Source organism: Ctenopharyngodon idella, chromosome 11 (genome assembly GCF_019924925.1).
Source record: "Ctenopharyngodon idella isolate HZGC_01 chromosome 11, HZGC01, whole genome shotgun sequence".
Classification (NCBI taxonomy): Eukaryota; Metazoa; Chordata; class Actinopteri; order Cypriniformes; family Xenocyprididae; genus Ctenopharyngodon; species Ctenopharyngodon idella.
Window position 1 is genome coordinate 4,135,923 of NC_067230.1, and position 23,987 is coordinate 4,159,909.

The 23,987-nt window shown below is 36.7% G+C and overlaps 1 protein-coding gene across 6 annotated transcripts in view; it reads right to left on the minus strand.

Annotated features, from left to right (window-relative positions):
• Positions 1-23,987, minus strand: part of kcnab2a (potassium voltage-gated channel subfamily A regulatory beta subunit 2a) — a 118,418-nt gene that overhangs the window by 26,006 nt on the left and 68,425 nt on the right. For 5 of the 6 annotated variants that reach the window (XM_051912831.1, XM_051912828.1, XM_051912829.1 and 2 more), the window contains 3 exons: positions 2,455-2,498; positions 2,105-2,142; positions 227-306 (listed from right to left, as the gene is read on the minus strand). In XM_051912831.1, the coding sequence (XP_051768791.1) occupies positions 227-306; positions 2,105-2,142; positions 2,455-2,498 (162 nt within the window). Of the gene's footprint in view, positions 1-226; positions 307-2,104; positions 2,143-2,454; positions 2,499-17,311; positions 18,212-23,987 lie in introns of those variants that run through there. The other variant, XM_051912826.1, reaches the window with a different exon arrangement.

The window sequence follows — 23,987 nt, forward strand, 5'->3', positions numbered from 1 at the left end:
CTGATAGTTACTAGGGTGTTGCAAGGATGTACTAAATATGAGCAAACACTACCAATATTTGAAATAAAAATCACACAAAGGTGGTCTGCAAATGTTACGTAACCTTCTTCAAATACTACAATACTTAAATATACAAGATAAACAAAAAGAACACATTTCAGCACATGGCAATACTACAGTCTTTAATTTGATGGGGTGAGCTGCGTGTTCATTTTGGCACACTCACTTTCCAGCAGCGTAGACCTCTGCCGTGTCGAACAGATTGATCCCGTTCTCATACGCCAGAATCATCAGCTGCTCTGCCATCTGTCATAAGGATGGAGGGAAGAGGAGGGAATCCAGCATTCAAGGTGTTGCAGTCTATTCTATTATTAAAAGCTGTATTCTGCATTGTGTCAGTCTGTAAGTCATCTTTAATATGTACATTTACAGTGTATGCTGGCAATGAAACACTACTGCATGCTACATAGTGTATATAAGCAGACATCTATCTTTAAATATTTAATATCAAAGCACAATAAAACATTTTGATACATCCACCAAACAGTGTTGTTAAAATTTCATCTTCATTTGAACTGTGTAAATGATGATTCATGGAAGAATACTATGTAATCCCATTTGTTTTTCTTAGTAAATTTATCTTTACACTGAAAAACAATCTGAATCTGGGAATTTACAACATGAAATTGTGCATTTAATAACTTCTTTTACTTTATAACTTTCTTCGTTATTCACGATATCTGAGGTTTCTTTTTTTTCAGCCTTAAATTTAATAAAGTAAATCTAGGACTTTTCATAAGGATCCACAGACACTCTAAGGATTAATTTACCAAAAAATTTTACATAATTTTACCAACCATCACTATTTCTGATTCTAAACCAGTATATTTTTCTTTCATGATATTTAATTTTAAATATTCAAATGTGTTGTGCTGCAGTTATGAGACCAATTATTTTTGACATCACCAGTATCATACTTGGTGCAAAGTGCCTTGAGGTACCATGTTTGAATGACCACAAGCGTAAATGAGATTTGAGAGCTGATTTTCACCAGAAGTTATTTCAATCTGTTTCTCACAAACTGTATGACTTCAGATGATTTGGAATATAGCGCATGAGTCTTATGGACTACCTTGATGATACTTTTCAAGGTTTAATAATATAAATGACATTGTGTTCCATGAAATAAGTAAGGAACAATTGACAACAGGCTGTTGAATTATTGGAAAATAATGCACATCCAAGGTGGTAATGCGGCTACGTCGTGAAGCGTTAAACCTCAGGTGTGCATTATTTTCTAATAGTTCAACAGCCCAGAGTCAATTATTTCACTTATACTATGGTTACCACATCTCAAGACACTGTTCAGATGTTGCAGAGAGAAAGAAAGAGAAAGAGAAAGCATATGTGAATTAGCCTACCTGAATCTGTGCGTCTCAACAGTGTTCGGCAGCAGAGTCTCTACTAATAGCGAAACTGTAAGTTTATCTACCTCAAGAACCGCACCGCAATTACCTCGCTGGTGAGAAATGTAATGTAGCTTTTAAGTTGCTAAACTATTTTACTGAATAATTAGTCAGAGCAGCGCTAATAACACGTTTATGTGCAAGTGTGTGTCCGTACTGTATGAGTGTGCGTTTGAGTGAGAGAGAGAGAGAGAGCGGGAGAAAGAGAGTATGACCTTTCAGGACATAATAAAATGTATTTTGTGGCAAAAACCATGACAATAATTTGTCGATTTTATCCTATTGTTTACTATATTTATTTGCTTGGTCAGTGTCATTTTGGGTTTTGGTTCTTTTGCGGTTATTGGCTCTAAGGACCTTTTAAAATAACTGAAATCATTTGGCGAAGTGATATGGAACTGTAATGCGGTCAAGACCTGCCTAGAACTACTTTAGCTGTGCGTTTCCCTGAAAATAACTGCACACCTTAGAATGTTCGTCAACCAATCAAATTCAAGCATTCAACAGCCCCGTAGTATGAATAAAATAACTATATTGAAATTTATATTTATATTTAAATTTTATATTTTTTGTTTGGAAATATATGAGGTGAGTAAACGATGACAGGATATTCATGTTCACATCAGGACTCATCATACCTCATCTGTGATCTGTCCTCCAAACGTCACCCATGTTCCTGTGAAGAGATCTAGAATCAGTCACTGCTTTTCACAAGATAAACAAGGTTTAAATGATTATCAGTGATCCACCAATGACACTGAAGAGTAAAGCCTTAAGATGAAGCTACAGATAACATGGATAATCTTTAATGCCCAGCTGAAGGGAACAGAACAACACTGACTGGATGGTGCTGACTTCAGTTGTCTACCACTAATAGCATCTGATAGTTTGAAGAAAAATCATCTTGTAGTTTCTTTTTCACAAAAGCTTGTATTGTTTGTTCCAGGTTTCTTTATAATAGGCCTTGATCAAAAAGCTGTAAACTCACCTAATCCAAGACACGAGACTCTCAGGCCAGACTTCCCCAAGTTTCTGGAAAAAAGGAAATAAAGACAATGATTAATAGGTTTTACCCTGCTTTCTTTATCGCTTTGTTCAATCTAGAAGTCAGCACAAGATCATTGCAGTACTAAATCAGATTGTCGGCTTTGGCCGTTCCAACCTAATTCCTCAACAAAAAAAGCTCTGTTCCAAACCATAGCGATATGCCTATCAAGACTGCATTTTAATCCATAAAAGGTTTGCTCTCAAAGCCAGACTTATGGTGCCTTAGAAGATATCTTTTATTGTACAAAATTTAAGGGAGCACTTCATGTATGTTTCACAGAGAAAGCAATCCCAGAATGCATTGAGATGTGCACAGTGACAAGACAAAAAGAAATTATAATAATTATAATTCATATTATTAATATAATTAAATACTTGATTTAAAAATATAAAAATGTTAATATAAATATATTCAAATGAACTCAGTTCTAATCTAATAAAATATTTTGAACAAAATTTGCTACACATTTATTTAGCTCAGAGGTTCACACCATTAGCTTCACAACATGCTGAAACTCTACTGGAATCAATTGAGAATCAAGCTTCCTGTACGGTTGAGATGTCGCCCAAGTAGGCTGTACATAGCAGTGCCTAAGGGCAGATTACTGACCCCAGGGGCTTCTGGGAGAAAAAAAAGAGTATGGAGCTTATAGGGACAGCAGCTATAATGAAGAGAACTGGCTCACCAGCTCACAGTGCCACATGAGAGAGAGGATTTAAACTTCTGTACCATCCTCTGAAAGAGAGTCTAGAGCATCTCAGAGGACAGAAGTCTTGCAGGTGTCACACTGCAGGAATTTGGACCCAACTTTCTTTTGTTTACTTTTTATTTAAGCCTTTATGTTGTTTTAGCTTTCCTTATTTATTTTTTTTATTTTCCTGCCAAGAAAACTGGTGCACCAAAAAGAACAGTATTGTGTAAAAAGCCAAGAAGATGGTAAGATGATTATATGATTTGTAAAGGTTCACAATAGGAAAACAAAACGAAATTAGAACACAAAACAATGGATTTGTGCCACAGACTTCTGAAATGAGAAAAACAGTGGAAACACACAAAGTTTTCTCCAGGTTTGTGTGCGTTTGTATTAGGGCTAGGGGATATTTTGAATTTTCAAATTTGAAATGGCCGTTCAACACAGCAATTCTCAAGTCTCCACATGGCATTTCAAAAGCTTTGAAGTATTTTTTATAAAAATACAAGCAAGTAAATATTGCTATGTAATGTTAATTTGATGCATATTAATAAAAATCATTTAATATTCTTCAACAATATGAAAAATATGAGTTTTCTATATATATTTTTTTGTTTACAGAAATACATATATAACTATTTATTGAAAAATGTATTTAAATATTTTGAATGTACTTGGCATCAAATGGCAAATTGAGAGATATAACCCAGCCCTAGTTTGTGGTGTCTGTACTCAAGCATGTACATGAATAAAGAAGTGTAACTGGGATTAGGGATGATATAACAAGCTGTCTGTGTGTGTAGGAGTGCAAGTCATGTGTGTGCATGTTTCTGTAAGAGTGTGTGGGGTTTTTATGTGTGTTTGTGTGGGAGTGTCTATGTTGGATTAGAAACATGTAGGTGTCTGGTGGCAGAATGCAATGAAAGATAGACCACAGTAAACCACACATTGCAATGGATCTGAAAAGTAACCTGCAGACCAGACATTTCTTTTCATGAGATCCTATTTATACAAGCATTTGCTGGGAACTTTATTATGGCAGGCGATTTCTCCAGGCACCTCAACACAAAAAGTTCAAAATAGAAATGTTTGGTAAATTTTCCTGTAGACATTAGGGAATCTTGAAGTTAATAAGCCAATATCTTTATCTGCTAGGCATAATTCACAAGGGAAAAAAGAATGAGCATCTGGTCAAATCTAGTTTTGCAATTAACATGAAGCAGAAAAAGTAAAGAGCATGTGGTTAATGAACAATGGTCAGGTCAGTGTCAAAAAGTTAGTAACTTTTTAATTAGACCTTGCGGTGAGACAGATTGTTCTGTGTTGGGCAGAACATATGCAACACGGTTCACTTATTTCAGTGTAATTACCTCTTGTGTATTATTCTGCCGCAGTATCGCACAGTCAGCCAAACTATCTTAAATATGAAGCGTGTCATTTCTGAACCATAAAGACATCAGATGGCATTGCAAAAACAATGATTCTCATCTGCTGCCCCCCAAACCTGTTTGAGCCAATGTTGATGTGAGTTAAGATGTTCTGAGCAATGTCTTTATAGTTGCTTTATAATGTTGCTGTTTGAGCATAAATAACATCTGCAAAGTTACGAAGTTCAATGCAAAGGGAGATATTTTCTTTTACAGAAATTACTTTTTAAGGACTACAACAAATGGCTAGTAGGGACTACAACAAGCTTCTTCCCGGGTTGGTGACATCACAAACCACAAAATTTACATAAACCCCACCCCCGGGAACACGCAACAAAGGGGGTGAGGCCATGTTGGACTGCTTTAGAGAAGAGGAAGAGTTGTTGTAATAGAGTGTTGTTTCCATGCCATCATTTTACGCCGGACTGCTTCACAAACGAGGGTCAATTCAACACTGGATTTGCACAAAAGATTAACATGACAGCACATGCTAGTCCATGAGTTGAATCAACTCCACAGCAACAACATAAATTTATCCACTAACCATTCAGAAACGTCCAGTTTCATTCTAAAAGTTGTAACTTCTTCCTGAGTCTCTCCATCAGTGTCCGACTCCAGGTTTGAACAATGTAAGGCTGAACACCGTTACTGACAATCCTCATTTTGGCTGCGTGAGATTCTCCAGCTTTGTTGTTGTTGAGCAACCGAAGCGTGAGCTGTTAAAGCTCCACCCTCTTCTGGAAAGGGGGCCGGGAACAGCAGCTCATTTGCATTTAAAGGGACATGCAAAAACTGCGTGTTTTTGCTCACACCCAAATAGGGGCAAATTTGACAAGCTATAATAAATGATCTGTGGGGTATTTTGAGCTGAAACTTCACAGACACATTCTGGAAACACCAGAGACTTAAATTATATCTTGTGAAAAGGGGCAGAATAGGTCCACTTTAAAATAAAACTGACTGGATCAGACACAGTTGTTGTTTTGCTCTGCTTTTCTCCACTCCACAACTTTCCACATCTACTTTTTCTATATTTCAAATCTGTCATGAGGATTGATTGGTGCTGAAATAAAAGTGCCATGAAACCTTACAAGACTTATAAAGTTTTTAAGCGATATACTTTTTATATGTAATAAAGTGATACATAATAACAGTACTTCTTTTTTGTCATTGTACAGTATCGCTCAATACTGATTCTAATGGAAACGACAGTTGCTATGGATACCTTCTAAGGTGAACTCGACTTCAGTTTGAGAGCATCTATTTGGTGAATATATGCATTTTGACTAACTTATCAAACTTTTGTGCTTTAAAAATGCCATTGGAACTGACATTGAAAAGTGAAACTTATTTGAATATGCACGTTTTAAGACCCTCCAAACTCCCTATAATTCCCACCCTGTTGAGGTGTTTCAGCCCACACACACACACACACACAAAAAAAAAAAAAAAAAAAATCAATGTGTTTTTGCATGATAGCTATTCAATAAAGTATTACACTGTTTGGTGTGATTGAGTTGTATAAAACATGAAAACAGGCACATGCCAAAAACTTCTTATCTCATCTAAGGCTGCCAAAAATGAGCCTTAAGAGTTTGTTATTCTCATTATACACAGCAATTACCACCCAGTAGGAAACGAACAATATGCCACAGATAAATTCCAAGGCAGTTTATGATTCATTCATTGGTTGTGCCCTTGCTGATAATATGTACAGTGAATAAGATCTGAGATATGGAGATCAGGCGAGGGCTCCTTTTGTGGTTTGATGTTTGTGACATCAAACAAAGTATCCCTAACATGATTAGTACAGATTAAACCGGAACTCTACTGCTGTCTACACCAATAAAAGTATGACTGAAGCAGTGTAACTGTGTCAAGGCAGCTCAAATAATAAGCAGATTCAGTCAAAACAGTGCTAGACTGAAGGTGCAAGTAAATCGAAAGACAATCTGGTGTTTTCAGAGCCAGTAAACTCTTGATTGTGCTACCGTGTTACTGTTTCCTTGTTGTCAGTGTTGTGTTGTGTTGAATATTTCACAGGCTGGATCTGAATACTGCATGATGGACAGTAGCCCAGTCACAACTGGACCCAGGTGCTGCGCTGGAGATTGTGTTCGCCAGGAGTCAGCAGAGATCAAGCCAGAGGTCAATAAATGTTACCCGTGTCTTTTAGTCAGGTTAACGATATGCAGAGAACATGGACGGTCAGGTTTGTTTACGAAGCAGAGGTTGAACTCAACTTTTCAGAGTTCAGATGACTTCGGTCTCTATAGGATTGTGACTGCCACCATCTGCTTCAGTCAGCTTCTGAACTCAAAAGATCAGGACATCTCGCTTTAAAAGTAGAACATGATTTTTCAAAACAGTGTAAAAAATATTTCATTTATTTACATAGTTGTTTAAAAAAAAAAAAATTCTTGCAGTACATTTTACAAGAAAACAATTTCAACCTTTCCACTTCAAAATTCCACATTTAATTAAATGTGCTACTTTCTGCTTCTTTGTAATTATTTGTGAAATTTACTAGCAATTACTGAGTGACAACTGTTTCTACACCAATTTTTTTTCCAGCACACATTTGTCAGGCATTAAAGGAATAGTTCACCCAAAAATGTCAATCCTTTCATCATTTACTCACTCTTATGTCTTTCTAAATGGCATATACTCTACAAAATCCAGTTTCAGATAAATGGGATCAAATGCTATTGGTTCCAATTGTCAATGATATGAAATTCACTATGCAATTTGTATTGATGTTCCATTTTTTAAATAAACACACAAAGACATTGTATAGCTTAAAAAGACTTGAAATATAGTGCACAAGTCACATTGCCTAGTTTCTGATGCTAAAGGGTGAATAAATGATGACAAAATGTTCATTTTTAGGTGAACTATTCCTTTAAGGCAAATGCATTTCACATGACCAAATGGTAGCCAACTGGCTCTCAAAAGAAATGAGAGCATTATTTGTAGTAGTGCACAAGCCTTGCTGTTTCTGTATGAGTTACTAATGGCAGGCAAAGGCTAAAAGGTCATGGAAGACAGAAGAAACATGAGCCTCATTTTTTAAGGAATTTGCAGTGGGGAATGTGTTGAATTATACGTACACCGTTTTTTTTTTTTATCCGTGCACAATACTCTGATGGCTGCCTCGTGCGGATTTGTTCTATGAAATTTGTGTTTATGTAAGAGCAATTCAGACTGTGAGCATGCCTCCTACACCCTGTTCTAAAAGCAGTAGCTCTACCTGAGAACGGCTTCAGCTCTAGTCAGAAAGAAGTTCCATCTCAAATCCCACATCTTTCCCTCTTCTCCACCAACACCACCCCTTTTTCCACAGCCTCCACACACACTTTGTGAATAAGAGTTCATGTTACCATTATCAAGGTTATGAAGCGGCCCACACAGAATCTGCACGTGCACAATTTCACAGAACCCTCCGAAGATCTGCAGAATTGGAGCGCCCATCGTTCACAAAGTTTTACACAATTGGCTGGTGACATCACAAACCACAAATTTGACATAAACCCCGCCCCCGGGAACACGCAACAAAGGGGGTGAGGCCATGTGGGGCTGCTTTAGAGAAGAGAAAGAGTTGTTGTAGTAGAGTGTTGTTGCCATGCCATCATTTTACGCCGGACTGCTTCACAAACGAGGGTCAAATCAACACTGGATTTGTACAAAAGAATAACATGACGGCACATGCTACTTGAATCAACTCCACAGCAGCTACATAAATTTATCCACTAACCATTCAGAAACGTCCAGTTTCATTCTAAAGGTTGTAACTTTTTCCTGAGTCTCTCCATCAGTGTCCGACTCCGGTTTGAACAATGTAAGGCTGAACACCGTTACTAACAATCCTCATTTTGGCTGCGTGAGATTCTCCAGCTTTGTTGTTGTTGAGCAACTGAAGTGTGAGCTGTTAAAGCTCCGCCCTCTTCTGGAAAGGAGGCCGGGAGCAGCAGCTCATTTGCATTTAAAGGGACACACACAAAAACTGCGTGTTTTTGCTCACACCCAAATAGGGGCAAATTTGACAAGCTATAATAAATGATCTGTGGGGTATTTTGAGCTGAAACTTCACAGACACATTCTGGAAACACCAGAGACTTGTACCAGAGACTTACATCTTGTCAAAAGGGGCATAATAGGCCCCCTTTAATGTTTTTGAGAGATGTCTCATGTTCACAAAGGCTGCATTTAGTCTTATTTACCATTTTTATAGTAGGTATATATATATATATATATATATATTATATATATTATATATATATACATATACACACATACATAATATATATATATATATATATATATATATATAATGTATGTATGTATGTATGTATGTATATATATATATATATATATATATATCTATCTATCTCACACACACACACACACACAGAGTACATAATATTCAGATAAACTATCTGAAATGAGCTTTCAGAACAAAACATTGCAATAAAGAACAAAATTTAAGAGCTGTACGTTGTGTATTTTGCTTTAACATGACAACAGTTTATTAAGTTAAATTTAATGAATAACACCCTTTATGGAGGCCTCAAATAACACCCATAGAAGGTCATAAACAAAATATTGTCATTCAGTGTAACTGTGTAATTTTAAGGGGGGGGGAGAGATAATGCTATTTCATGTATTCTGATTTATTTACACTGTTAAAGCGTTGGATTCTCATGCTAAACATGGCCAAAGTTTGACGTATGACATTTGAGTTGGACGTTTCTGTGCCAAAAATACTCTTCCAAATCCTCATAAACATCGCAGTCTTTTTTTCGAGTATGGGCCTGTATGACTTCATAAAGGTCGGAATTCCTTGTATGAACACTTCTCCCAGAAGAGCGCGCGCGCGCACGTCGACCAGAGCGAGAGAGCAAGAGCATGCCCATCAACACGCGTTCGGTTTTACGGAAGTCGTCAGCAGCGCTGCACAGGTAACAGGACTTCACGAAATCAACAATGTCGCCAAAGAAGTGTGTTTTTGGTTATGAAGGAAAGATAACCTTGCTTCCCAAAGAACCCAGTGTTAAGTGGAGCGGAGAGTTTTGTGCTCACGCATTACATTGATGCGCTCTCGATATTTGTTATTAAAATAACCATAGAAACTGACAGTTGCAATCACTTTTTTATTGGTTAAAATGAATGGAGAATATCTTGTGTTTTTCTGTGGCTGCTCGAGCCCTCAGGATCGGCGCTTATGGTTTCATAAACAAGGCCCAGTTCTACGCTGGAGTTACAGATCGTTTGAAACTGAAAGATGGAGCGGTCACAGCGGTAATGATCCCGGTCATGAGTCGGAACCGCAGGTGATAAGTAAAACTGCTTCAAATGTCTGTTTTGTTGGCAATTGGCGCCTAAGTGCATATTATGTAAACAACACGAACATAGTGAAGTCATAAATTCATTATTCATCATTCACTATATGCTATACCCATTATAGTGATTCAAAAGTTATCCATGTATAATGCGATGGTGTATTGTGTGTGTTTAAATACATGTTTAGCTGACCATTGATAGCTTGCAGACGATCGCTACGCAAAAGCTGCGCATACTCGTCACTCTTTAGCTCCGCTCACACGGCATGCCTCCAGGAGCACGGCTGTTTTCGGAAAGACTCGGTACAGCGTAGGTATCTTATATGAATATGATAAAACTACAGACTTTTTGGAGATATGAAGAATGCACTACTACTCTATAGGTACTCAAGATTAACATGAGATTGGCAGAAACTGTGTGTGATACCCCCCCCTTTAACCAGTTAATCTCAATAGCTTCTCACATGCAAAATGACCAACACAGATAACTGAAAGCCAATATGAAACTTTGCAGCCAATTTTACTTCAGTAATGTAAAGTATTGATTAGTACCCGTCTGCAACACTGCTGGAACACACTGGCTGAAACTTAAGCACCCTTGGTGACATCAGCTAAAACTGAAATCATTTCAGCAATGTTTTTAGCAACATTTTCTTTCAGAAATATGTGCACTAATGAGTTGTGTTCAATAAGAAAACCAGAAACATGCATTAAAAAAAAAGTAAATAGGGTAAACGTACCTATTAAGCTCACCAAAATCTATATTGAGACATTTTTAGCGCACAGGATATTGATTTCAGTACAAGAAGTTATGTTAAAATAAAATATAAATCTCTCACACAATATTTAATTTTATTTTAAATGACAAAAGCGTTATAATTAAGATGTACATCAACAAATGCAAAAAGTCTGGCTGTGCTTAATGGGTACATTTTTGTACCCTTTAAGCACACCCCTGTTGCCATTAAGCTCACAACATGTTTTATTAAAAATTCTTGTTTATTTTAAACAACCTTTTTAAAGAATTGATTTTTTATTTTTTTATTTGAAGGTACAGAGTCAATCACAAAACAAACAAACAGAACACTAAAATCAAGCAACAAGGCATTCAATTTGATCAGTTATATATTCTAATTCATGACCCGTGTTTTGCTTTGCTCTATCCTCTGCGCTTCCGTCATTATGTCATGTGTCAAGTCATGCATTCACTCTTTCGCCGTAAATCGATGTGTACGGCCGTCTGTCGGAAGCTAGTTATTTTAGTTTTAAAAGTTTTAAATATGGATATTTTTCTTACACAAATGCATCGCTTTGCTTCAGAAGGCCCTTATTAACCCCTGGAGCCATGTGGATATCTTTTATTATGGATGGTCGCACTTTTTTGGGCTTCAAAATCTCATCCTCTATTTACTGTCATTATAAAGCTTGGAAGAGCCAGGACATTTATTATCAAAAATGTTAATATAACTCCGATTGTACTAGTCTGAGGATACACCTAGGATAACTTGATGGTGAGTAAATCATGGGGTAATTTTTATTTTTGGGTGAACCAACCCTTTAAGGCTGTGAAAATAAGTTATTAATCATTTTATAAAGATTAACTTAAAGTGACAACCATCAGTTAATATTTAAAGTCTGTTTATGAAGTATTTACTTAGACGTTTAATGTGGATGAGCTTAAAGGGAGCACACTGAGATTAAATTGGAGCAGCAACAATTTTTAATTAATAAATATTACATTCAATTTAAAGGACACAATTTTGATAAATAAATAATCTAGGTCATGTGTTAAGTTTATACATATTTTAATATGAACAACTATTATTGACAATATCTATGAAATTATACTTTTTCTTATTGATGTCACTCTGAAGCAGTGTGATTTTCATAGTAAAACCTTAAGCTAAAAACCTTTCATATCACACCTTAAGCTCACCTAACAATAATATGAAGTCTTTAAAAATTGCAGCAGTTTAAAACCACAGACCATCAATAAACTGTAAATGTATAATATTACGGATTTAAAAGTACAAGCCAGTAATGCCTGAAAAGTAATATATTAGTGTAGCAAACAATCTTATACAGCTAGTAGGCTAACTATGTTCTGTAGCATCTGCGCTATGTTGCTAAAACTATCTTTTAGATCTAACTGTAATAATTTTCCACATGCAGGTTCCAGGTTATACTATGCAAAAGTCTAAACATTAATCTCTTAATTTTGCAGTAAGTAGTTATAACTACCCCCAAAAAAGGCTAAACCACCTTAAAAATGCACATTTAAGAGGCTCCTCTTTTGGTGAAAGTTTTCAGACAGCTTTCAAAATGGCCGCCAGACAGTGTAAACACATGGATACCCATATCTCAGTGTGCAATGGTCTGATTTTCTTGAAATTACAGGAGGTATGTAGAAACAAACACATCAATTGGTTAAGACATCAAGTAGGATAATACATTATTTTTTCTTTTTATAATCTGAGCTCAAAGATGGTGGTGTGCTTAATGGGTACTTGAGCTTAATAGGTACGTTTACCCTAGAGCCAAAAACTGCAAATGTGCTTTATAATTGAATGAATGGATATTTCCTCTCCTAGCACAGCATTAAAATTGTTCTTATTTTATTCTCTGAACATGAGTATTACTAAAGGTTTCAAGCCATTTCTAAGGCAAAAACATGTAGTCCACCACATCAACACAACACAAATTAGCAGGTAGATGAATAAAAGCGTTTATTTCTGGTAGAGCCCTGTCGGGATTAATAAATCTATTCCTAGAACGCAATGAAAACGACATTCTGCTGCCAGTGAGAATCAACACGTTCTTAAAGCACAAACATGCAAGCCTTAATTAAAAGCTATCAGCACTGCACAGAGAGCAGAACATACAGCCATCCATCCTTAGTTCAGAGGCATAAAAAAAACATCCGTTATCAGAGTGAAGGATTACACATACACACTCCTCAAGCCTTAAATAGAAATGCACATGTGAGACATTTATAGCATTTATAGTGGTATTGTGTGGCTTTGTAGAAGCAAAGGCTGCTGTTTGTTCCTCACAAACATTCATCAGGCATTATTTCATGTGGGAGTGAGTCTGAACTGAAGGTAGTATCAGTTATAGTGAAATCCAGAAGTGCAATAAAATCGCTCAACACGCCTACTCTTTAACGCCTTAACACTTTAACACTTGCTGCGCTGTCTTATATTTCTCAACACTTTTTCATCTCAGAACTTCCAATTATGCTTCACACATGCTATTTAAGTGTATTTGGTGCATCTCAGTTATACAAGTCATAAACACTGAAACCTTTTACATTAAACCTACATTAATAATAGTATCACAATCTCATTGTTAGAATTAACTGTTAGAAATTATACAGTTAAGGTCCTTGCACACTGAGTGCAAAATTGTGTTTTTTCGTATTTGTCATCCTAAAAATGTCACAGAAACCTTGCACACAGAGTCTGACGCGTATTAATTAATCTGTTGGGAAAAAAATTTGCAAAACAATACAAAATGGAGTCTTCAAGCAATGAGGATGATTTTGTTGTCCTCTCTCTTCTTAAAAAGAAGACAAGCTACAATGAGGATGATTTTGTTGTCCTCTCTCTTCTTAAAAAAAAAAAAAAAAAAAAAAAAAAAAAAAGAGGAAATATTGGGTCTATCCAATTCAGAGATTGCGTAGCGAGGAAGGAGAGTTCCACCTCCTTATCAAGGAGCTGCGGGATTATCCCGAGCGATTCAAAGTTTATTTCAGGATGTCAGTGGCTCAGTTTGATCCTTTGCTAGCAATCTGTCTATATTCTGTCTCTTTGTATTCCGCACTTTCTTTGTCTGCGAGACGAGATGGATCAACTTGTCAGACGCCATTCTGGATTTTGGTGTTCGCTTGTAGCTCTGAATTGTCAAAACACCTCTCAAAATGCTTGCTAAGGATGCGAAAATAGCAGAAAATTGAACCCGATCCAAAATTTTTTATGACGGACAAAAGTTTCGGAGGCAGTGTGTAAACGTGATTGACACAACGTGAGGTCTTATTTTATTTTTTTTTATTGTGTGAAAATTTCGTACTCAGTGTGCAAGCACCTTTAGACTAAATGACAATATTTTGTTTGTATGGCCTTCTATGGGATCATAACTATATAGTTGCATTAATTGAAATCAAGCTGCATTAAATCAAAAGTGAGAGTAAAGAATTTTATAATGTTAAAAAAGTAAATGACAATTGTAAATGACAGAAATCCTTGAAATCAATCTGCACCCAGTCAGCCAAAGTCAATTTTAATAATGCTAATGGCCAAAGAGCCTCCAGATCTTTTTAAAAGCATGATTCATCAGTGCGTGTTATTCCAATAAATAGTTTGCCTTTGCAATATTTAATCAAAAATATAAGTTGCTTCACCTCCTTTTCAGCTGATGTCACCAAGGCTGTTTTATTTGTGAAAGCAAATCTGGTTGAGAACACATTTTGTGTTGACTTAAATCCATTTGCATGTTTCATCAAAACAGATTCATTTTGCAGAATATAAATAAATGACCTAAATCATTAATTGAATCCAGACCGGAGCCTTGTCTGCACAGCTAAACTGAAGCATCTCCACATAGAGCGAGGATAAGATAAGGCAGTCATGTCAAGCTACTTCAATCTACGATATGGCAGCATTCCCAATTCCACACCCACCGGTACAATGCCTTTGTCTATCCAACGGTGGAGAGACCAGAGTAATACTGCACAAGCTGGACTGGGAAAGACGCTGGTTAATTGAAAGCCCCCCTCCACTCTTCTCTCTTTACAATGGCCCTGTCTGCTTCGATTCACCTGGGCAGAATGAGATTGTGATTGGAACTGACTAAAGAAAATTACACTAGGTGAGACAAAGGTGCCGGTCTGCCAGAGTGAATCCTGAAAAACAGGACTGGAAGGACTTTTATCCATTTGAGAGTACAGAGTTAAAAGCTAATCATACTGAAACACACATTTATTTTCCCAGGAATGTGGTATGAACATCCTTAACCTGTAGTTCTAGTAGCCAGCAGCTTGTTTTCTCTTCATAGCACAATCATTATATTGCATTAAAAGTGGTCTGTGATGTAACTTCCTGTGCTAAAGTTTCTTGAACCTTGAGTGCAATGGCCCACTTCTGCTATCAACAGCTCTAGGGACTTAATATGGCACATCATTGAAACTCACCCTGACAAGAGAGCAGTGAGTCCCGGGCTGTTTCTTCCTCTGGGTATTTGGGCACAGTTCTCAAACACACATAAACAAACACACAAAGAAGCTCTAAGACACTGCCCACAGACTTTCATCACATATACATGTAGTCACAAAGAACACGTTCACAGTAGCGTCTGGCAGGGCTCGATTGGGTCGCTCTGAGTTTCATTAGAGAAGATGCTCTAGTTTATCCACACAGACACACATCCTCTGGCAGAAGATCAGATGCTGACCTTGCAGTCAATATGGGGGGCTTCTAAGAGCCGGAAGGATCTTTGACTATTGGCATTGGGGGAATCACTCTATAAAGATCTAAAGCTCAAGACAACAGAAGGTGCTGGAATCAAATACTGCTTGCCTCAGAGAATGTAGAACAACAGAAAGAATCCTCTCACTTAAAGGCATAGTTCACCCAAAAATTAAATTGCTTTATATGATGAACAGATTGAATTTAGGCTTTTATTCACATATTAACATTGAACAGCGAACATGAACAGAAGTTCAACCAAACCTGCTTGATGCGCAAAAATGAACCTCATTGGTTCTCGCACGTCTAGAAAGTATGATTGAGCTTCCGTTTACCACAACTGATTGATGAATGTTTATATGTGAATAAAAGCCTAAATTCAATCTGTTCATCATATAAAGTGATCATTTCTCTTCAGAAAATTTGAACTAAACCACTCAATTCATATGGATTAGTTTTACGATCTCTTTATGAACTTTTTGAAGCGTCAAAGTGGTAGTTGCGTAGCTGTCAACGGAGGTACAGAAATCGCTCAGATTTTATTAAAAATATCTTCATATCTTCAAAGTCTTACGGGTTTGAAACAACTTGAGGGTGAGTAAATGACAGAATTTTCATTTTTGGGTGAACTATCCCTTTAAATCATTCCAAATCCATATGCTGTACATAGACATTTTAGAAGAATAGTTTATGGTAAGCACTTCCATATATAGCGAGAGAGAGAGAGACTAATAACTATCAGTGAACTATTAATGAACGACATCTTGAATTTTAATTGTTCCTCAAAAAAAAGTTACTGTATCCCTTCAGAACACCTAGAATACTGTGCGCAAGTCAGATGTACTTCTATGAGATTTTTATTCTATTTATGGTATTTTTTTATTGTTTATTTATTTTTTTGGAGCTTGAAAGATATGGTCACTATCGTTGTACAGAAAGAGCTGTGCAAACAGCTTTCTTTCTTTATTTTTAATGCATCCCATAGAAAACAGTCATATTGGTTTGGAACAACAATGTTAATGAAGATTTCTTTAAAATGGGAAGATGAAGCTTCAGGACAGTGACATTGCATGAATTAATTCATGATGAATGCATAAATGAATAAATGAAATTAACAAGGTCTAGCTAACTCTCTCGCTCTACAGGAGCGAATATTAAGCCTGACATAAATTGGAGCCTCTGACAACAAAATCGCTTTGCAATCCTGATTTCAAACAGGAAAGAAAGATCACACGCCTCCATTAAGAGCTGTTATAAGAATTTTTATTTTTGCAAATGAATATGACAGCTGAAAGCAATCTGGCAGTTTATCTAGCAGTCATTATGTAAATTAACAAATACTTGCAGGTTTGTTGCTAATGAATGTAAAAAATGTTCAATTTGATTTGCATTTCATGAAACATAGAAGAATGAACTCTTGGAAATAATGAAAATACAAAAATGGCATAAAATTATATAATGGAATTATATAACACTATTGTATATTATGAACACCTAAGAGAATGATTATAAGACGCATATGTCAGCAGTTGTGCAGTAAATCTATGAGGACAAAAAGCCCTGGAAATTTCATGGAAAAGCTGATAGCAGCAATGCAGGAATATGAATCTATTTTGCCAGAGGCTCAATTGTGTTAAAATGACTGAGAAAACCTGTAGCCATTATTCTTCAACAGTTAAAGCTGCATTTGCAGTATGATTTGAAGAGTAATAGTCAAATTGATTTGACTGATTTCATTATATGCAATCAAAGCACTTTGTTGAAGTATAGGCACCAGCATATGGCAATTACTATACTATTGAACCTGATAGGACCATTCAGCATTTCCTTATAAAGAATATTCTGTCAAAATGATGCAAATGGTTTTATTTTTCCTACCTATATTTCATGCCAGTTCTTATGCTCTGGTCACTTGAAGAGGGTACGCTCTGGACCGACAGCTGCCCAAGGCTCCTGGCCACCATGGCCACAGCTTTGAACTTGCTTCGGGTACCAGTGCTCGGACTGTTAGCATTTTGTCGATTGAGCCTGTCATCCGTGCTACGGCTCATGGACCGGTGGTCCGTGCAAACAAATGACACCTGCATCCTGTCTCAGAGGATGCACGGTTATCACAGAAAAAATTCAATGAAAGAGTGCAGACTCCAAAAAACAAATAGAGAAGTCAGATTCAGATCCTCTGGAGAGCAAACTTAAAAGTTTCTCAGTCCTGCTGAACTGTACAACTCCTGCTCACAGACCTCACTAAAAGGAGGCGAATAACAGGAAGGCTGATCCAACTGAAGCCTGACTTGCTCAACTAGACTGGCAAAGACCTGATAAAGCAGTCTTCAGCGATGCCCGCGAATCCCATTTCAATGCTTCCCCGACCGGCACGTGAACTTCACAGCTCGATTATCAAACTGGCTGTTGCTCAAGACCACCTGCACGGCTCCCATGTCACATATATTCTCACGTCAGAGGCTTTAATAGAGTACAATGTCCACAGTCCTAGTCTTAATTTCCTTTTTCAGGTTTTCAAGTTTTTTCTTTGCATTCGAATCCTTGTTTCAGCCCTGATCAAAGGCAGTGCATATCCAAACACACTAGCTGGTTTCTTTGTAATCTCAGCTCAGTGCTTCAGATCACTTGGCAGTGGCAGCACACATAAAACAACAAATTAATGCATCAATGGATAAGATGTCTTCTCATGTCTCCCCCTGTGAGCACTGTATCCGTCAGCTACTGAGATACCTAACATGCATTGGTGCTCCTCCTCCTCCTCAGCCGAGATTAAACTTACAAGTGCATTCAGACACAAAGAGGCAGAGCGTGAGTGAACGAGTACGAGAGGATGGGAGGAGCAAACGAGGAGCTGAAAGAGAGAGTACAGAAACACAGAATGTGACCAAAAGAAAGAGAGAAAGTGGGAGGGTTTGCACTACACTGATAATTTTTGTTCATATTCTTACTAATATTTGCTCTACTTTCAACATTATTTTAATTTGTATTTCTTATTTTTGCTTTTTAATTGCACGCAGCTAAGCTGCAAATGCTTTTAAACAGAAGTTTTATTTTCAAAGTAAAAATCCCATTCATTTTCTCCACGCATTTACCGATAATGTACACTAGGGCCGTAACCACCATAGGCATTGACAAGTCCCCTCCAATAATTGGAAATGGCCAAATTGACCATTTTTAGGCTGGTCTGCCTCAACGGTCTAATAGCGCTCATCAACGTCAAAATGTCAGCCAATCAGATCAAAGAACGCGGGCTTACTATTCACTGAAGACGAGTGTGAATTTCAATGCAACACTTTTAGTTTTCGCAGTGAAAGAGTGCATGCGTGGTAAGTAGCTAAACATTTAATATTTCACAACTGTTTTATGATGGATGTCTAACGACCCACAGTAACATACAGAGATGCAAACTACTTAGCTTTATGAAATTTCTCCATTTTGACTTGAAAATATGTTATCATTTAAATGATGTCATTCATAATCGAATATGACAAGACAAGACATTAGACATAAAAAAATATAAAGAGTTTAAATGGACTACTTCACAACTATAGGCTATAGTTAGACCTTTCTTCTTTATTCCCTTAAATCCCTTTAATCCTTTAATTATATTTCTTTAAATAATAAATAATAATAATAAATATATATATTAATATATTTTTAAATGTCTATGATGTCAAAGCTGAATTTTCAGCATCATTACTTTCAATAAAAAACCCTTACTGATCTCAAACTTTTGAAGTGTATACAGCTTTCAAGTATCCGATGATATTAAGCGATGAAATAGCTTCGGTAAAACCAAAGTCAATGTGATTATTCATTCATTCGTTCACTTTATTTATAAAGCACTTTACAACTGCACCTGCAGACCAAAGTGCTGTACAATCAAGAAACACTTCATTAAAACAACACACAGCTTACTAAAACAACAAAGACTAGCCCACCCTCTCAAAGGCTAAAGACAAGAAGTAGCTTCTGATTTCAACTTTAAAAGCATTTAAAGATGAGACCTCTCGAAGTTCCTGAGGAAGACTATTCCACAGCCTCAGACCTGCAACAGCAAAGGCCTGATCCCCTTTTAACTTTAAATGAGTACGAGGGACAGTAAGCAATAAATTATTATTGGATCTTACAGGCCTAGGTGCTTGATGAAAGGCAATGACCTCAGACACGTGACAGGGGCTATCCCATGTACTGGATTAAAAACAAACAACAGAATTTTATATTTTATCCTGTAGTTCACTGGTAGCCACTTGAGAGAAGCCAAAGTAGGAGAGATATGATGACTTTTCTTAGCATCCACTTGCAGCCTAGCCACTGCATTCTGAACTAATTGCAAATGTGAAATAGTGTTCTGGCAGGACTCCACATACAACACATTGCAATGGTCCAGACGAGACAAAACAAAGGCATTAATAACCTTCTCTAAGACTTTTCTTGATAAAATAGGCTTTAGTCGAGCAATAGACCTAATCTGGAAAAAACAACTCTTAACCACAGCAAATTTCTTGTCAAATTTCAGCTCTGAGTCAAACACAACACCCAAGTTCCTTATTTGGTCAAGGCAATAATCGGACCATGCGCCCAAATACGTGGACATACCTAAGCATCCTCTGGCAGGGCCAAAAAACATAATCTCCGTTTTACTCTGGTTCAGTTGAAGCAACCGCTAAATCATTTTAGTGATTATAACAACAACGTTTATTTGCAGCAGTTTCTGTAAAGAATAACAATTCCCGAAGATCCATCAATCAGAGAAGTCGATGAAACTAAATCAGAGCAAAAGAGCTCAGAAGTGAGCAGCCATTCCCATAAAGCATTGCAAATTATGTAATCAAGTGGCTCTGTATGAATGCAATAAACTTCCAATAATAAGGTATTTTATACTTATGAGTTACTTTAATTATAGTCAATTGTTTCATACTATACTGTTGATTTCTTTGATCAATTATGGGATGAGTAGTTCATTGCTTCATAAAAGATGTTAAATATACAGTATTGTACCTTTGTTTTTTGCTGAGTTTCAAGCACCTTGATTGTGAAATATATTGGAGATGGATGGTTTGGCTCAAGGCTTAGAGGTTTTTATTTAATAATGTATTCAAATACCTTTGTAGAGAATGAATAGCAAAAATACTTACAAAAGCTACCTGTAGTCAGTGGTTACCATCACGCTGTATATAAATGTAGTTTTTGACATGTCAATCGACCTCACTACGTAAATTAAAACTGGAAAAACATTACATTTAGAAAGATAAGCATAAGACAGAATATTGAAAGTAAGAACGAGAGGATTATTTGCACAGCTTGCAACTGAGGCCACCGTAGCGGCTCGTGTGTTATTAGGTGTCCACCCTGACTTCAAGCTATTGACAATTAACAAGAGAATAAAGGAGCAGAGTGCTGGTGAAGGCAAAAACAATTTCGCCCTGTGCACGGCAGGATCTTTCATACATGCATGCAGTGCAGGCATGTGTAAAATATTCATTATGCAACTTGATCTGTCTGAATGTGTATCAAAGCCAGGGGAAGCTAGAGCACATTACAGTGCAACCGCTAAATCATTATAGTTCACCTGCCTTCCTTCCTGTCAGACATTAGATGCACACAGGGGAATATGTTAGCCAAACTATTACCTTCAATTCATGACAGTTCTCTTAACCCTTTAAAATGTGGGGAAAAAAATGTAATGCATCTCAAAAGTTCTGAAAACGTGGCTTTGTCCAATTATCCAATTATGTCAGTATCAGCAGAGTATGTGATGTGGTAAAGACAGGAAGCACACAGCAGCAACCAATTAGCGGTGTTATGGAAATCAATGTGAACAGGAACGACATGATGGGATGCTGGAAAATAATATTGGCACAGCAAGGAAATTTAGTGGTAATTGTGAGTGGGCACAGGACTGGATAAAGTGCATGCCAATAGTGCACTCTTTTAGAGTCATAATACATCTCTGACTTATATTATTATATAAAAAAAAATTATATATATCATTTACTCTGGCAAACAAAGTAAGATACAAGTATCTTTGTTTGCCAGAGTAAAAGATGACTGAAATATTTTAATTTTGAAGAACTTTGGGAAAAAATGCATACTGGTTTGGAACAACATGAAGGTGAGTAAACAATGTCATGTTTGGGTGAACTATCCCTTTAATAATTTGACCTAACCATGTAATCTTGCAGATCCTAATAAAGTACTTCGTATTCAGCCAATTTTACTTGCCGCTTGGTGAATGTTAATTTTGGACCTTGATGCTTATCTTTAGGCCATTTGCATTATAATTAATTACATAGATAAGCAAATGGCGGTAGACAGATGTGTCTCCATCAGTAGACCACCCAGTAGACCACCAAACTGTCCATCTTTGGGTGCTACAACCATTCCAGGCTCTTGACTGAAATCGAAAGGGAAAAAGTGGCTAATGCAAACATCTAGATTGGTTAGGAGTCGTCTTCTTAAATATTGTTCTGTATCCATGGCTTTTTTCGTCTCCAGTTAAACGGTGATGGATTGGGGCGAGCTGGCAGTGGGAGGCTCACATGCCACACTTGTTCAAACTCAGCCGGCAATTTTGTCACCCGAACGCAACCCTGAACGATGCAGAACTCGTCAAGTGGAGCGAAAGCCTTTGTCAGCTCCTCTTACGATCAAACAGAAGGGTCACCAAACTTTGTGCATGTGCTTGTGGAGACAAATGCATTGAGTGATTTTTAAACTTAATATATCATTTATTTACAAGGCCTGATGATTTAAAAAGTGGCTTACATCCGGAACACACACACACACACACGTGACCATGTTGGTAAGCCGATGCCGGGATCCGCCATGCTTCTGCACATCAGGAGCTGTGACACAATACGACACAAAGCATATCAGGCCGAACAAACCCAAGGGCCTGGTTTACTCATATTGTTTATCGGCACGTACAGTATCAAAGTGAAACCCACACCACTGTCACACAACCCTCCGCAGATGAGCAGAGCCATCTGGGAAGCGGCTCGCTTTAAGTACTTGTATTTTGACCTGTGTGTGTGGGTTCTAGTTGCCAAGTAACAAACGATTCATAACCATCATGCCTCAGTAAGCACATCGATTCATCGGGCTGGCTGATATCGGTTCATGATTTGGTAAAATGTGATAATGGGAGATCAATGAAAGCCTGCGGCATGCAAGACGCCAATGAAATGATGCAGAGAGCTTGATCAATACAAGATGGAAATGATGTATAGTGCCATTTTGCTGATTTAGAAAACTATAAGTCTTCTTCCCACACTGACTGGTCACAGTCCTTGTGAATTTGAGAAGGCGGATGTGCAATCTCTATGGCAACTGAAGTTTTCATCCACACAATGTCCAAGGATGACTTTCTGGGCCAGATTCAATGGATATTCTCAAACTAGGTGTGTGAAAAGGCCACAACTCTGAAATACAACAATTTGGTCCTGCTGCAAGGTTAGCTTGTTTTCCAGAATAAATATTTTAACATCCTTAAAACAAGATACATTTATTGAGACAATGAGTATCATGCTGTACGTCATGTTTAAAGGATGTTTGATGTGATATTTTAACTAGAAATCAAGACATTAATATTGATTAAGAAAAGTATTTTGTTGCAGTATGTCATTTCAGGGTGGGTGGTATGACCAAAATATTAATCATAGTACAAGTAAATATGTAACTGTGTATGCATTTCTGTTCAAAAGTTAGGTCGGTAAGATTTTTTTTATTTTATTTTTTTTAAATAAATTAACACTTTAATTTAGAAAGGACACATTAAATTGATCAAAAGTGACAGAACAGACATTTAGAATGTTACAAAAGATTTCTATTTCAAATAAATGTTGTTCTTTTGAACTTTCTATGTATCAAATAATGCTGAAAAAATTGCATCACTGTTTCCACATTATTAAACAGCACAAAATATTAAATATTAAGCAGCACAACTGTTTTTTCAACATTGATAATAATAAGAAATGTTTCTTGAGCAGCAAATCAGCATATTAAAATGATTTCTGAAGGATCATGTGACACTGAAGACTGGAGTAATGAAAATTCAGCTTTCATCACAGGAATAAAATACATTTTAAAATATATTCAGAATAGAAGACCGTTTTAAATTCTTAAAATATGTCACATTATCACTGTTTTTACTGTAATTTTAATCAAATAATTTCAGCAGACTTTCAAAAACATTTCAAAACACATCAAAAACTTTTAAAAAGTTATTTTTGCAGTAAATTCTATGAAAAATGGCTTGCAAATCTCATTATACAAATGATAAGTAACATGTATATATAACAGTCACATTAAAAACAAAATACTCAAAATAGTAAAACTATATATTTATTTATTTATTAGGGCTGGGCGGTTTTTCCGATTTTTTCGATTAATTCGAATTTATGTTTTGCCTCGATTTTATTATTTTTTGAATCGAGAAATCGCGATTTTGAATAAAAATGTTAGCAAGGGTTCAAGGGTTCAATTAGATATGTTGACAATACAGCAATGATAACCGCATTGGGAGAAGAAAATGATCCGACCTCAGGAT